Raw genomic sequence first — 16174 nt, forward strand, 5'->3', positions numbered from 1 at the left:
AGGGATCTGTTTTAGGGCCATTACTATTTAACTTGTATATTAATGATATTGGGGAAGATTTGGATGGAGATATTCAGTTGTTTGCAGATGATGCAAAGTTGGGACGAACCATAAAGAGTAGTGAAGATGTTGTGGCCTTGCAAGAAGACTTGAATAAATTGAGTGATAGGACAAGCAAATGGGGATGTGAGTTCAATGTTGCAAAATGTAAGGTTTTAAAATTTGGAAAACAAACATGGGATGCAGAATTTATGCTTGGTGAGAATATGTTGTTGGAAGTAGAGGAAATAAGAGATCTGGGGGTAATAGTGGATAAGGATCTAAAATTTAGGGGACACATCGCCAAAATTGTGAAGACAACACAAAGACTTCTGGGAATGATGAGGAAGACACTGATGTGTAGAAGTAGGGAGATTCTTGTTCCATTGTATAAGGCTTTGATTAGGCCACACATGGACTATTGTGCCCAGATTTGGTCACCTGGTTTTCAGAAGGATGAAGAGATGTTGGAAAGTGTCCAAAGGCGACTGACTAAGGTAGTTTCTGACCTATGGAATGTTGAGTATGAGGAAAGATTGAAAAGATGTAATTTGCAGAGTCTTGTGGAGAGAAGGAAGAGGGGCGATATGAGACCTACAAGTTGGTAAAGGGTTGTTATAGGATCAGTGGTGGAGAAGTTTTAAAGAGAATAGTGGGAGATCAGGGGAGAAACAGAGGTCATCCCTGGAAACTGTATAAAGAGGGTGTGAGTGTGAGGCAGGTTTTTTTCGTGCAGAGTTGTTAGTGATTGGAATGCCTTGCCTGAGAGTGTGGTGTCTGCAGGGAGTTTAAATGTGTTTAAGACCCGGTATGATGAGATGTGTGTGTGAGATAAAAGGACCTCCTAGATGAGTCTTTGACTCTACGAGGTCTTGTTTAATAATTATAATAATAATAAGGAAAGATTTTTGGTTATAACAGGAAAACGACACACCATGGCAGGTCAGCTTGCAAGTCTGCTCCATTCAAGCACTGCTATTCAGATATCTTAACAAACTGCGGCAAGACATCTGTGAAAAGGAGACCTATATACCTGAAGGCCTGTAGTTTGTCTCTTTATACACAGTAGAACATTCATCATAGAGTATGTTTTCATTGGTGTTATATCTGTAAAAATTGGACAAGACACCAGTAGACTAATGTACTCTTTACAGATGAGAGTTATTATTATTCAGGCCTCCAAGGAGTCAAAAGACTCGTCGAGGGAGGTCCTTCCTAAGACATAAAGTCTGTCAAGACTCATCGAGGGGAGGTCCCCCCCTGAGAAACACAAAGTTTATCATACCACTCTTTAAAGTCACTGACCGTTCTCGCTCCCACCACTCCATCAGGCAATGCATTCCACGGCTCAACCACCCTCCACACAAAGAAACCAGTCCTTACCCTCTTGCTCACAGTTTCCTTTCGTAACTTCCAGGGATGGCCTCTTGTCATCACTCCTTCCCGCTGATCAACCAAGCGAAAGAACTCCCCAGTGTCAACCTTGTAACCACCTCTCAACAGTTTAAAAGTCTCAATCATATCACCTCTCCTTCTTCTATCCGCCAAACTCTGGAGTCCACATTCTCTCAGCCGATCCTCATAACTATCCTTGTACAGTCCTGAAACCATCTTTGTCATCCGTCTTTGTATCCTTTCCACAGTTAATTTATCCCCTTCAAATCCTGGGGACAAAATCTGAGAACAATAGTCCAAGTGTGGTCTGATCAGAGACTTATACAACGGAATGATAACCCTCTTATCTCTGCAGGTCAGTGTCCTTCTCATAATAGCAGCAATCCTCTGTGTTACCTTCACCACCTTTGCAATATGTCCCCTAAACTTCAGGTTTCTATCAATCATCAACCCCAGATCTCTTGTCTCCCCTACTTCCTCCAGTATAACTCCTCCCATAGAGTATGCAGCATCCCATCGATGTTTCCCAAACCTCAAGACCTTACATTTTGCTGCATTAAACTGAGACCCCCATTCATTTGCCCATCTATCTAGCTTATTCAAATCCTCTTGCAGGGCTACCACATCTGCGCTATTACTAATAATCCTTCCCAGCTTCGCATCATCCGCAAACAACTGAATATCCCCCTGCAATCCACTGGCTATGTCATTGATATAAAGGTTAAACAATATAGGTCCTAGTACTGAGCCCTGTGGGACCCCACTTGTAACCCTCTGCCTCCTGGAAACTGCTCCACCATACACAACTCTCTGATACCTATCAGACAGCCAATCCTGAATCCAGTTGACCAATCTGACATCCAGACCCATGTGCTGCAACTTAAATATCAGCTTATCATGTGGCACCTTGTCAAATGCCTTCGCCAAGTCTAAGAAAATTGCAGTATATGCCTTTCCCTCATCTAATGCTCTTGTAACTTTATTATAAAAGGCTAGCATATTGCTAAAACAAGAGCGTCCTTTCACAAATCCATGTTAATTCTCACAGATAACATTACCCTCATCTGCCCAATGCTGTACACGGTCCCTCACTACTTTCTCCAAGATCTTAACAACTACTGATGACACACAGACTGGCCTATAATTAGACACTTCCAGTCTGTTACCACCCTTATGCAATGGCACTATCTTACCTTCCTTCCATTCCCTGGGCACCTTTGCCAAAGCCAGACTTTCATTGAAAAGCCACGTTAAAGGTATTGTCAATTCCTTAGCACATTCTCTCAAAACTCGTGGCGAAATACCATCCAGTCCCACAGCTTTACTGACATCCAGAGTACTCAGTATCTGAAACACACTCTCCTCCTGTACCTCCAGACCTCGTACCAGTCCTATCCCTCTAACATTAAAACTGACTCCACTAGGATGAAATACTCCAATAAAGTGTTCATTGAACAATTCCACTATGTCCTCTGCATCAGTCACTCTATTCCCATTTTTATCCCACAATATCATTCTTCCACAGTCGTTTCTCCTCCTACTGGCCACATAGCTAAAAAATTCCCTAGGATTTTCTTTGGATCTTAGGGCCAATCTCCTCTCATATTCCAGTTTCGCTTTCCTTGCCACACGAGTCACTCTTCTTGCCTGTGTCTTATATTCTTCACCCATCCTCTCTTCACCTGTGTCCTTATATCTCTTCCATACCCTCTTTTTCGCATGCAGTTCCTGTTTAATGTTGTTTGTCATCCACTTTACTCCAAATTGCGCCCTCTTCTTCACTCGTGGTATACAACTTACCATTGCTGATAACAAATATTCTTTCACAATTTCCCACGCACTGGTGATATCCCGGCCGTCCAATTCCTCCCTCCATGAAACTTCCCGAAGTTGACGTCTAAGACTATTATAATCACCTGCCTTATAATTCCACATAAGTTCCCGTCTCTTTGATACTCCTGCATGTCTATTCATTTTCCATGTCAACACCATATGGTCACTCTCTCCAACTGGTGGGAGAGACGTCAACTCAGTTATTATCAACTCTTCTGATGCTATAACCAAATCCAAAATTTTTGAACCTCTTGTTCCCTCTGTTACATGTTGCCTAAGACATTTGTCCCTCAAGAATTCTAGAAATTCCATTCCCCTATTGTTACATGCATGTTCCTCTCTCCAATTTATGCTACTGAAGTTAAAATCTCCCATAACAATCATTCTTCTTGCACTTGCCAAACTTAGCTGTCTAAACATCTCCTGGTCCCCATCCTCTGTGCTCCTGGGTCTGTAGCAACACCCCACTAAATATCCTGTCTTGCCTACCTCTAGCTCACACCATACGCTCTCAAAATCATTTGTCTCACTTCCTTCCAAATTCTCCACTCTTAGAGGACATAGGTCATCACTTATCATAAGCAGCACCCCACCACCACGCTTTCCCCTCCTATCCTGACGAAAAATGCTATACCCAGCGACTTCTATTCCTGTTATTATATCCCCTTCTGTCAACCACGTCTCAGTGATCGCAATAATTTTTGGCCAGGCTGATGCTATCTGCGCCACCAATTCCTCTCCCTTATTCCGGATACTCCTGGCATTAGTATACAGCATATAAATGCCATTGTTTCTATACCCAGCCTTATCCCTTCTAGACTCCACTGGGCTCAGTGTTACCTGACATTGTCTCCCTTCTCCCAAGTATCCATTCACACAAGAGGCCACCCCTGCTATCATCCTCCCTGGGACACACTGACTCATTCAGAACAGCAATCTCTCCAGATGCCTACGTCCTTCCTCATTCAAATGTAAACGGTCTCTCGCATACAACTCCTTTCTTTCCTCAAACGCACTCCAAGCATCCACATATACCAGTCCTCTCTTGTCACACATTCTCGCTATTATGCCATTCAATATCACCGTTCTTCTGCTCAGCTCATCATTATCATACCTAGGCAACACGCACACTATTTTTCCTCTCTCTGTCTTCTTCCGTACAGTCTCAAGCAAAAATCTCATATCTAAAGTTATTTTAGTCTTTCCTGTGATCGCGACACTTGATCTGGTGTGAAAGTGGTACTGCTTACCATGACGAGAATATCCTCTAACAGGATAGATATAGCAGTGTTGCAGTCATGGTGTGGGGATGCATTATGCTTAATGGATGCACTATGCTACATGGGACTATCACTGTTGAACAATATTGCAACAAAGTTCTTCAATTCATGTTTCATTGTTCCATGCTGCTGTAGGCAAAGAATTAATTTTTATGGATGACAGCACCAACCACGTCGTGAAACACAAGTGAAACATTTCAGCTACTTAGGCATGATTTTTAGTGAAGATGGTAAATTAAATATGGAAATAGACAACAGAATCAACAAAGCTGGTATGGTAGGAAGTTACCTGAATTAATTTATATGGAATAAGAGAGAAATTAGCCAAAACACTAAATTAGTTGTATGCAAGAAAGTGTTTAAACCAATTTGAACTTATGGATCTGAGAGCTGGGTTAGAAGTAAAACACTTCACGAAAGACTAGACACTACAGATATGAGTCCAGAGAAAGATTAGAGGCATGAATGGCAACATCATATTAAAAATGAGGATATTAGGACAGAACTTGATATTGTCAGCATCGTGGAATGCAGTAGCAGAGCTAATCTCAGGTGGTATGGTCACTTAAGCAGAATGGGAGAGGAAAGATTAGCAAAACAAGTGTTCTCTCCCAGGTTGGCAGGAAAATGACCTAGAGGAAGACCAAGATATAGGTGGATTGATACAGTGAAAAGTGCTTTAGAAGATAGAAATATAAGATCTGATAATGTTGAGTCTTGACAAGTAGCAGATTGAATTGAAGGAAAATTGTAGATAGGAAGTTAGTAATGATGTAAGTTTCGTGTAGTACTATCATATCCTGTACATACACCCCCTTGAGAGTACATATCAGGAATTTGATGATGGTTAGCTTAAATTTGAAAAAAAAAAAAAAAATAAGCTATATTAGAGAATAAAATCATCAAAGTTAATAAAAATCAATTGCTTAAATTATTATTTAATGTCTAAGCATTTTATTCAGCTACTTTTTACAAAAAAATGAAGTAAAGATATTTGAATAGTGCTTTGCTTCATCTTCTTTGTTTCAGCTCGATTTTTAAAACAGACAAACTTTCATAAACTCGCAGTAAATTTTTCACATTCCTCTTTTCGTCTGTAGAGGCTTAAGTGCTGTGAAGACATCATGTTGGAGGCTTAGCACTCAGAAAGATTAAAACAGAATTTAATACTTCCTATATTTTGTCTCAGTCACTGAGACATTTTCAGGGATTACAAAAAACTAATGTAACATATACACAAATACAGTCAGGCCTGGCTGACCTTGTCTTGGATACAACCCACAGGATCTCATGGAATAAAACCACCATGCTCCACCACAGCAAATTCAAAAAAGAGAGACTATTTTTAGAATCAGCAGCAGCGCTCAAAAATCAACCAAATCTTAATAAATACAGTTGCATTAAGCTTCGTAAGATTTGGGAAACAGTTATCATCAGAGATACCACCTTACATTCCAGGTCACCTACAACTGTCCTTTGAGGGCACTCTACCTAGATAGGATAGGATAGAAGTTTTACAGTCACCCACGTGGTTGGGCGTAGTATTGTGTGGTATATGTGTTTTTTGTAATCCCTGAAGATGTCTCAGTGACTGAGATGAAATATAGGAAGTATTAAATTCCATTTTAATTCTTTCTGAGTGCTGTATACAATCCATTAAGCCTCCAATATGATGTTCTTCTTTTAAATTTGGTCTCTTTCAGTGATGTAAAAATATTGAGAGCTTTTGCCTGAATATTCCTTGTACCAAGAGGTATTCTTTTTTGGTTACGATCCTCAATACAGAATGATAGAAGACTTTCATCTCAATCATTAAATGGCTTCTATTTTGGGTGATCTGCATGCCTAAAGAAGCAGGCAGTAGCAACTTTTCCTTGTTCTTTGTATTCTTTGCTCTTATTTAATATGATCTTAACTGTAGATTCACTGTATCCCAGATCTCGCACAGCCATTGTATTACTAGCACCACTTTCATGTCTCTTAATGACTTGATTATTATTATTATTAACATTTGACCTCCATGGAATCAAAGACATTGTGGGAGGTATAGACTATTGCACACAATGCTCATCCAACCATGATTTAAACTGATTCAATGTGTATACACCCACAACATACTCAGCCAATGCATTCCACTCACCAGCCACTCTCCATGCAAAGAACCTATCCTTGCTCCTTTCTCACATCCTCCTTATACTGTTTCCAGTGATGGCCTCTGGTTCTACTCCCCTCTTCCATTCTATGAAAAATCTCTTTCATGTTGACCCGATAACAACTCCTGACTAGCTTATATGTCTCAATCATATCTACCCCCCTTCTTTCTCTTCACGAGGCTCTGTAACTTACAGTCTCTCAATCTGTCCTCGTACACATTCCAAAGACCACTGACCACCTTTGTGAATCTTCTCTGGTCTGGACCCTTTCCAACATATTCATATTGCCATGAAAACCCAACGACCAAATCTGTGCCCAATAATTGGGGGCTAATGGGGGGGGTCTTAAATTCATGTACACTAATGCTAGGAGTATTAGGAACAAGAAGGAAGAGTTTTTGGCCATGGTTGGCACTTCCAGACCACAGGTTATTGGCATTAGTGAATCATGGCTGACTGTAGATGATATAGCTAGTGGGATTGAATGTGATGGGTATAGTGTGTTCAGGAATGACGGGGAGATTAAAATGGGGGGGAGAAGTATTGTTGATGATAGCTGATGAGCTGCAGCCAAGGAGAATAGAAGTTTAATTGCAGGATAGAGAAAAGAGCACATTTGAGGCCATTTGGTGTGAGATTGTGGCTAGCAGAACAAAATATACAATTGGGTGCTGCTATAGACCAGGTGATGGAAAAGATGGTGGTGACAGTATGCATAAGCAAATAGAAGAATTGAGTGGAAAGAGGATAATTATTATGGGAGATTTCAACTATGGTCGCATAAATTGGAGTGAGAAGAGGACACACGGGAGGAAGGAATTGGATTTTATGCGGTTATTAAAAGATAACTATCTGGGACAGCATGTAATGGAAAATACAAGACCTAGTAATTACATCTGAGGATTTGGCTGTAACAAATATGACCACATTGCCACCAATTGGTGAGAGTGATCATAGGGTCTTGACTTGGGAGGTGGCTAAAGGTGTGGAATTTACAATTAAGACAGGGTATTATCGGGCTGGAAAGTATGACAAGCTTAGGGGTTTGATTGGTTCAGTGCCATGGCATGTACAACTGCATGGACTAGAAGTTGATAGTGCATGGTAGGCAGTTAAGAAGTGTTGCATGAAGCAATGGCTGACTGTATACCTAGAGTCCGAATAATAAATCAAGTAGGGGATAAATGGATGAATAACACCATTAAGCTTGAGCTGCAAAAAAAGAAACGACTATGGAGGGAATTTAAGGAGAAAGGTAACCCGCAGGCACATGAACGGTATAAAGCGCAGGCCAGAAGGGTAATGAGTGTGGTAAGAAAAGCAAGAAAGGATTACGAAAGAACATTGGCCATACAGGCTAAAGAGAATCCTAAACAGATTTTTCGATATGTTGCAAGTAAAAGGAAAAATGTATATGGCAGAATGATTTTAAAGAATGCCAATGGTAGGGAGGTAACTGAATCAGTGGATATAGTTGAGTTACTGAGTGAGCACTTTGCAAGAATATATCATCCAGGTGGCGACATTGCAGAAACGAATAAACCAGTAGATTATACGGGAATTGTGGTGAATGAAGTGGAGGTGAGTAGTCTATTGCATAACCTCAATGTCAATACATCTGTGGGATTGGATGGTATACCAGCTCGTGTAGTACGAGAAGCGGCTAAAGAATTGTCAGTACCCTTGACCATTTTGTTTAATTTGAGTCTCGGGTCTGGGCTAGTCCCGAGGGGGTGGAAAGAGGGGAAAATAGTTCCACTGCATAAAGGTGGTTCCAAGACTGCTGTTGTAAATTACCGACCGATTAGCATATCAGGAATCGTTGTCAAGGTCTTGGAGAAATTAGTCAAGAAAAGAATACAGGACTGGATAGATGACAATGGGATATTGTATGGGGGACAACATGGTTTTGTGAAGGGTAGATCATGCCTCAGTAACTTGCTCACATTTTATAACACAATGACAGCTGAACTGGATAAGGGTAATGGGTTTACAGTGATTCTACTGGACCTTTCCAAGGCCTTTGACAGGATACCACATGGAACCCTAATCAGTAAACTGGAGAAGATGGGGATGGATATAGGGTTGGGGAGATGGATAGGAGGGTGGTTGATGGAGAGATACCTGAGAGTGGTTTATTCAGGAGTTGAGTCTAAAAGACGGCTTGTGACTAGTGGTGTGCTGCAGGGCTCTGTTCTTGGACCACTGCTTTTCAATTTATTATTATTATTATTATTATTATTATTATTATTAAACAAGACCTCATGGAGTCAAAGACTCATCTAGGAGGTCCTTTTATCTCACACACATCTCATCATACTGGGTCTTAAACACATTCAAACTCCTTGCAGACACCACACTCTCAGGCAAGGCATTCCAATCATTCACAACTCTGCACGAAAAAAACCTGCCTCTCACTCCCCTACTCACACCCTCTTTATACAGTTTCCAGGCATGACCTCTGGTTCTCCCCTGATCTCCCACTATTCTCTGTAGAACTTCTCCACCATTGATCCTATACCAACTTGTAGGTCTCTATCATATCTCTCCTCTTCCTTCTCTCCACTAGACTCTGCAAATTACATCTTTTCAATCTTTCCTCATACTTGACATTCCAGAGGTCAGAAACTACCTTAGTCAGTCGCCTTTGGACCCTTTCCAACATCTCTTCATCCTTCTGAAAACCAGGTGACCAAATCTGGGCATAATAGTCCATGTGTGGCCTAATCAAAGCCTTATACAATGGAACAAGAATCTCCCTACTTCTACACGTCAGTGTCCTCCTCATCATTCCCAGAAGTCTTTGTGTTGTCTTCACAATTTTGGCGATGTGTCCCCTAAATTTTAGATCCTTATCCACTATCACTCCCAGATCTCTTATCTCCTCTACTTCCAACAATATATTCTCACCAAGCATAAATTCTGCATCCCATGTTTGTTTTCCAAATTTTAAAACCTTACATTTTGCAACATTGAACTCACATCCCCATTTGCTTGCCCAATCACTCAATTTATTCAAGTCTTCTTGCAAATTTGTTCATCAATGATATAGGAAAGGATCTGAGAGGAAGTGTTCACTTATTTGCTGATGATGCAAAGTTGGGTAGAGCAATTGTGAGTGCACAGGATGTCAAAATTTTACAGGATGATTTGGATAGTTTGGAGGACTGGGCTAGGAAAAATGGATGTCAGTTTAATGTGGCAAAGTGTAAGGTTATGCACTTTGGGGTGAAAAGAATAGCAGCAGTATATCACATTGGCGGAACCATATTCCTGGAGATTGATGAGGCCAGGGATTTGGGAGTGTTGGTGGATAGGGAATTGAAGGTTAGGGGGCACATTGCAAAAGTGGCTAAATTAGCTCATCAAATCACAAGATTTGATGAGCTAATTTAGACAAACAAGAGACAAACAAATTGTTGTTCCTTTATATCGAGCCTTGATAAGACCCCATTTGGACTACTTTGCCCAGTTATGGGCACCAGGGTTTCTTCGTGATGGGGAGGAAGTGGAGAGAATCCAGAGATGAGTGACCAATGATAGCAGGTCTGTGGAATGAACCTTATGAGAATAGGTTGAAGATTTGTGGGTTGCAGAAATTGGTCGATAGGCGGAAAAGGGGTGATATGATTGAGACATTCAAATTACTGAAGGGTTTCTATAAGATTAATCCAGAAGATATTTTTGAAAATAGGACTGGTGGTGGGAGGACTAGGGCCATGCATGGAAGCTGGGCAAGAATGTGGTTGACAAGGGTGTTAGAGTTAGGTTTTTTTACTTGGAGAGTGGTGAATGAGTGGAATCAGCTGCCAGAGTCTGTTGTGGGTGCTACGACTGTGAACGAGTTCAAGGCAAGGTATGATAAATACTGTGTGCAATACTGTGTGGGCCTCCCTCAGTGAGTCTGTCGACTCCTTGGAGTTGCAGAATAATAATAATAATAATAATAATAATAATAATAATAATTCATATGAGGCCTGATCAAGGCCTCATAATTCATATGAATCCTTGATCAGGCCTCATAATTCATTAATTGCATTAAGTGAGGATTTCCTGTATTATTATTATTATTATTGCATGATACCTCCAAGGACTCCAAAGACTCATTGAGAGAGGGCACCCACTCTACAACTCTCTGTCTCCACCACTCAGTCCATCAACCACAGTGAACTGCATTCATCTGCAAACACCGTCTTCTGTCCACAACCACCACTAGTATTTTCACAGACAATCACCAACATTCATGCACACAGCAAGATTTGAACCTGCAGCATTTTGGCTGAAGAGCAGACACCCTAACCACTCGGCCAACCAAGCTGGAAATTCCAACTTGGTTGGCCGAAAACTACACTTTTTTTTCCTGTGTGCATTAAAGTATATAATAATGGTATATTAGTTATAAACTTGTTTACAGTTTAGTACAATTTTGAGCTGTGGCTTTCAAATATAGCAGTGAGTGAAAAGCCCTATTTTACAAATGACTGCTGGCTACCAAATTCCCCAACGAATGTTGTTTAGAAAATTCTTACTAGCTTAAGCGTGCTTTGAAAATTATTTATTTCTGCTGGTCTGTAAAGAATAGACTGTACAGAATTTTCAGTGTTCAGTGTTCATTTTCATTGTTCAGTGATACCACTGCTACCACTTTACATAACGAAGCTCCGAATTGGCAAAAACCATGTGCAGACACCAGAATAAGATTTCTGGTTTATCTTTCTCTAGCTGCTTGTGGTGTTTAGTCATTATGAGCAGGACTGCTATAAAAAAAAAATCCAGTTGCCCATTTGCTTTAAACTAAGAAATTTTCATTTTTGAAGTTAGAAATTATTGAGTATATTATTGATAGCAAGGTAATTGCTTTTTTTTTGTTTGTTTGTTGTAGTTTGACTCCACGAAACCATTTTTTGTTATAGTGGAGGCACCAGAGACAGCTGCTCTTGGAGAACAAATTGGGCTGAGAGTAGCTGTATTCAATTTTCAGTTCTTTGAAATTAAGGTGAGTTATGCTTTTATCTCTCTCTCTCTCTTTAATGTAAACTAAACTGAAATTCAATCCTTACTTAGCATATGTTAAAATATATCTTTCCCAGTAATGAAACAACCATTTAAAATTTGAATCAGTCAGAAGATTGAAAGAAAATATTGAAACTTTAGGATTATGAGGTTTTAAAAATGACTCTTGATGTAAAAAAGTGTAATGAAACATTTGTTGAGAAGGCTGACTTATCAGTCAACAATACTAGTACACAAGCAGTTGTTCTTGACATTTCCAGAGCATTTGATCGTGTTTAACATGAAGACATGATCAATACACGCCATCCTTTAAAGATACCAAGAAATTATATACTTGGTTTTTAATTTGTTTCCCAAGAAAGCGAAACAGTGTTTTGCACGTGAAATATATTCACATCTGAACTACTTGTATACAGAGGCTAATGACATTATATCACTTGCCTTAGTATAATGCAAAACACCCCCCTTTTGGACATGTGTAATGCTATGCATAATGGGAAGGGTTTCAACCTTTACTGAGGTCTCATCAGTGGGAGCCAGAGCCAGGAGAGATACCAAAGTTGAAGTAATCCAGAAGTAATATATATCTCGTATACAAGTAGCCAAAAGGTACTCAACCTTACACTTTGATTCTTTCCTCTTAATGCTAACTTCCTCCTTCTCATTTACTTCAGCCAATCTCTTCTTTAGGTGTTTAATCTCACCTTCCAGATGCTTCATTTCACTTTTCATTTTCATGAACTCTTGCCTAAGCCCCTACTATGGTCTAGCTAGCAATGCTCTAAATGCTCTAGCCTATCAATACATTTTTCACATACATTAATGCTTTCCTTCTTTTTGTTCACTCTAACAATATACAAATCTTACATAAAACAATTTTTTCAGTGTATCCACTAAGAAAAATCCAGGGAAGAACTTGATCATTGTGCTGAAGCGTTCCATGTTGCCAATGTGTGCTTCTTTATGGATGCCATTTTTAGAAAGCAGAAGCATTAGGAATGAACAAATAGCAAAAATACAAATAAACAAATTTCCAGCAACAAACACCACTGGAGAACACTTGTATCTAGCATGAAAAAATGAAGCACAATTATAAGATAAAAAGCCACATTATACACTGTTATTGTTTAATCATTTATCCAAATGTAAGCAAACAAGATTTGTGCATGGAGTATCTTCCAAACCCATTCAAATGCAATCCATCAACTTTAAACTTCCAACTTTCATTCAAATTCACTTCACAGATTCACAAACTGAACTAATTTCATGCATTATCCTTATAAACGTTCCCCCCCCCATCTTGTTACATTTACTATTTTATTCTTAATAAAGTAGTAAGTACTACTATTTTATTTTGAATGTAGGTTTTGTCGTGACGTTCTATTTTCATGTTATGTTCTAAATCCGCCATCTTGGTTCAAGTCACTCTTATCAATATAACAACTAATTGAAATTGATCACCGATCCAAAAGTAGGGAAATTTATAATTATACTGCGCCACCCTATTTTTAGATTAGTCTATATAAAATAGTAGGATCAATTCTTAATTAAGTTAGCAGTCTCCTCATTTATTTAGGCCGAATTATTTACTATTTATTTACGAATTATTTACGACTTAATACATCTTGCTAAGTCACTCATGCCAATTCAATGTTCTAAACTTTCACATACAATTCACAGTTTCAAAATCACAAGCTTTCTTAACTCAAGTTAATAAAACGAAACTTCTTATTTAATCAGTCTCCACATATCTATCAGCTGTATTTAATGTTTAAATTCACAGGAAGCACTAATCAAGGTAGACAATATTCCAAGCAATCTTATTTCGGACTTTGAACTTCGAAGATATGTTAATGTTAGAATAAACAAACAAGTATGACTACTCTTACCAGATACAATCTTCAATACATCAATTAATTGTGAGCACACTTATGAATTAACTTATTTACGTTAGCAGAACACACCAATAAAAATTCTCCAACGATTTAACTGAACTACTGTTAATCGCACTTCACTACTCTAAAAAACACATCAATAAGGCACTGATATCTTTCCTTGTTTAAACTTGCTCAAACTAGCTAATTTCAATATAATTCTTCTCAGGGCAACATAGAATTAAGACGTAATCCTAGACTAACTGGAACTAATCAGAATTTTCCATTGAATGTCCAGTTCTTTATTTATCCGGTTACGGCATTAATTTTCCTTTACAACACAGCTGACTTCACTTGCAGCTAAGTATATGATTCACTATGTTTTGGCTCACTTCTAAACACTATTCTCATGAATTTCTGCCCTAGAGAACTTATAATTTTCTTCCACTTCCTTTGCTTGTATTCTACCTTCCTTCCCGCTCCGCAAAAACTCCCTCTCTTCTCTAATTAAAAATCTTAATCTCTTTTCCTCTCCTTTCAGTCCGAAGGTCACGCTCTCTTCGACTCGTGCTTGTTTATTTCATGCGTCTCCATGACAACAAATGAACGCAAACATTTCGCTAATGTAATACGATGCTCTACTACCACATGAGTGATTACATAATGTTAAATTTTCACAAATAAGAATAAACAGAATATTTGAGCTACTTAATCAGCTTTTTCATTACGTATAGAATTAATTATAATAATACTTTTCGTTACATCATATATATTTTAGTTATTATAAATTCTGCACATATTATTGCTTAATAAATTAATAGTAGGTTAAGCTTAGAATAAATATTTAAATAGTAATCCTAAATTAAGGATTAATAAATAATTTTTATACAAATCATGATTAATACATAATAAGCAATGTTAAATGTGAATGAAAAAAAATAAATTACACAACATAGTTTCATTCACAATTTAACAGTTTATATTAAATTAAACAAGTTCAGCATACTGTTAACTGCTTAGAATATACTCTTAAAACATTAATCAGATACTGAGGCCTGATGGACATTGTTTATTTTACATCTTATTTACATCTGGTTCATTAACTTATAGTCCCCATCCTCTGTTCAGGCTTTCAAATAAATTCCTTTTACCAGCATGAAATATTCTGTTGATGTAATGATTAAATAATGTATCCAATACATCCTTTTCAGTGACTTTATCTTTTATATATATATATATATATGTAGAAAGTTTTTTAACTTTGGTATATTATGTATTCAAGATACCAAGTAATTTTATATAAACTGGTTTTTAATCCTATTTCCCAAGTAAGCAAACAGACAAGAAAGTCAAGTTTGTGCCTGGACGTGGTGCAAGTCCAAGGCAACTCTTAGTAGTTCCAGTCGAGGCAACTCGTGGTAAAGGTGGGTAAAGATCTGATCACTTTCCTTAGTATTTTTCCCTTAATGTAAAGCACATCCCCTTGTGGAGATGTATGATGCTAAACATTAAAGGTAATGGTCACTATCTATACTGGTTTCGACCTTTATTGAGGTGTTTTAAAGTAAAGACCGCTCTAAAAATTAGGCGATACCCAGACCACTCGCTATAAGCGACCAGAGGACCGTCCAACTCAGCTTTGTTCCACTCAGTGACAAGCTCACTCCTTCACCGAGAAGAACTTCTCATCAGTGGCTCTACCCAGTGGCAGGCTCACCCCACCACTAGACAGAACCATAATCTCAGCGGTGGCTCCACTTAGAGACAAGCAAAAACCTATCCCCAAGCAGAGCCTCTCAGAACCCAAGCTTAACCCGCACCCTCGTCAGTGGGAGCCAGACCTGAAAATGCCGAGATTGAAGTAATGCAGAGCTATCTTGAATACATAATATACCAAAGTTAAAAAAAAACTTTCTACATCTATCTCTCATCCTGAGATTTTATTTATAAGGTCAAAGCACCTTGTGGCAATTTGTTTAAGTAAAATTCATAATGAGCTCTGCATTACTTCAACCTTAGCATTTTCAGGTCTGGCTCCCACTGACGAGACCTCAATAAAGGTCAAAACTGGTATGGGTAGTGACCATTGCCTTTAATGTTTAGCATCATACATCTCTGCAAGGGGATGTGCTTTACATTAAGGGAAAAATACTAAAGAAAGTGATCAGATCTTTACCCACCTTTGCCACGAGTTGCCTCGATTGGCACTACCAAGAGTTGCCTTGGACTTGCACTATGTGCAGGTGCAAACTTGGCTTTCTTGTCTGTTTGCTTACTTGGGAAATAGGATTAAAAACCAAGTTTATATAAAATTATTTGGTATCTTGAATATATATATATATATATATATATATATATATATATATACAGGGTGTTCGGGATAAATTTGACATATTTATAATTAATTATATTTTTCCGTAAGTTACATGTATTAACACACACTTCTCTTCATTTAAAAGTTTGGACCCTTCTTCATTCATATACAAGATGTCAGAAAGGATGGATAGCTGGAACCCACCTGAATCATGGAAGAGAATAACTTGTATCATGATGATTCGTGCCCGCCATCAAAATAAGGATATTACGA

General features: G+C 38.6%; 1 protein-coding gene across 3 annotated transcripts in view; it reads left to right on the forward strand.

The window, feature by feature from the left end:
- LOC150097025 (CD109 antigen-like) overlaps positions 1 to 16174 on the forward strand; it is a 623307-nt gene that overhangs the window by 389214 nt on the left and 217919 nt on the right. For all 3 annotated transcript variants that reach the window (XR_016549783.1, XM_090407831.1, XM_090407832.1), the window contains one exon: positions 11583 to 11696. Coding sequence is in view for 2 of the 3 variants with exons in the window: in XM_090407831.1 (XP_090263957.1) it covers positions 11583 to 11696 (114 nt within the window). In the remaining variant the exon portion in view is untranslated. The remainder of the gene's footprint in view (positions 1 to 11582; positions 11697 to 16174) is intronic.

Source organism: Typopeltis vanoorti, chromosome 18 (assembly GCF_054136105.1).
Source record: "Typopeltis vanoorti isolate ZY-2024b chromosome 18, IOZ_Tvanoo_1.0, whole genome shotgun sequence".
Lineage (NCBI taxonomy): Eukaryota > Metazoa > Arthropoda > Arachnida > Uropygi > Thelyphonidae > Typopeltis > Typopeltis vanoorti.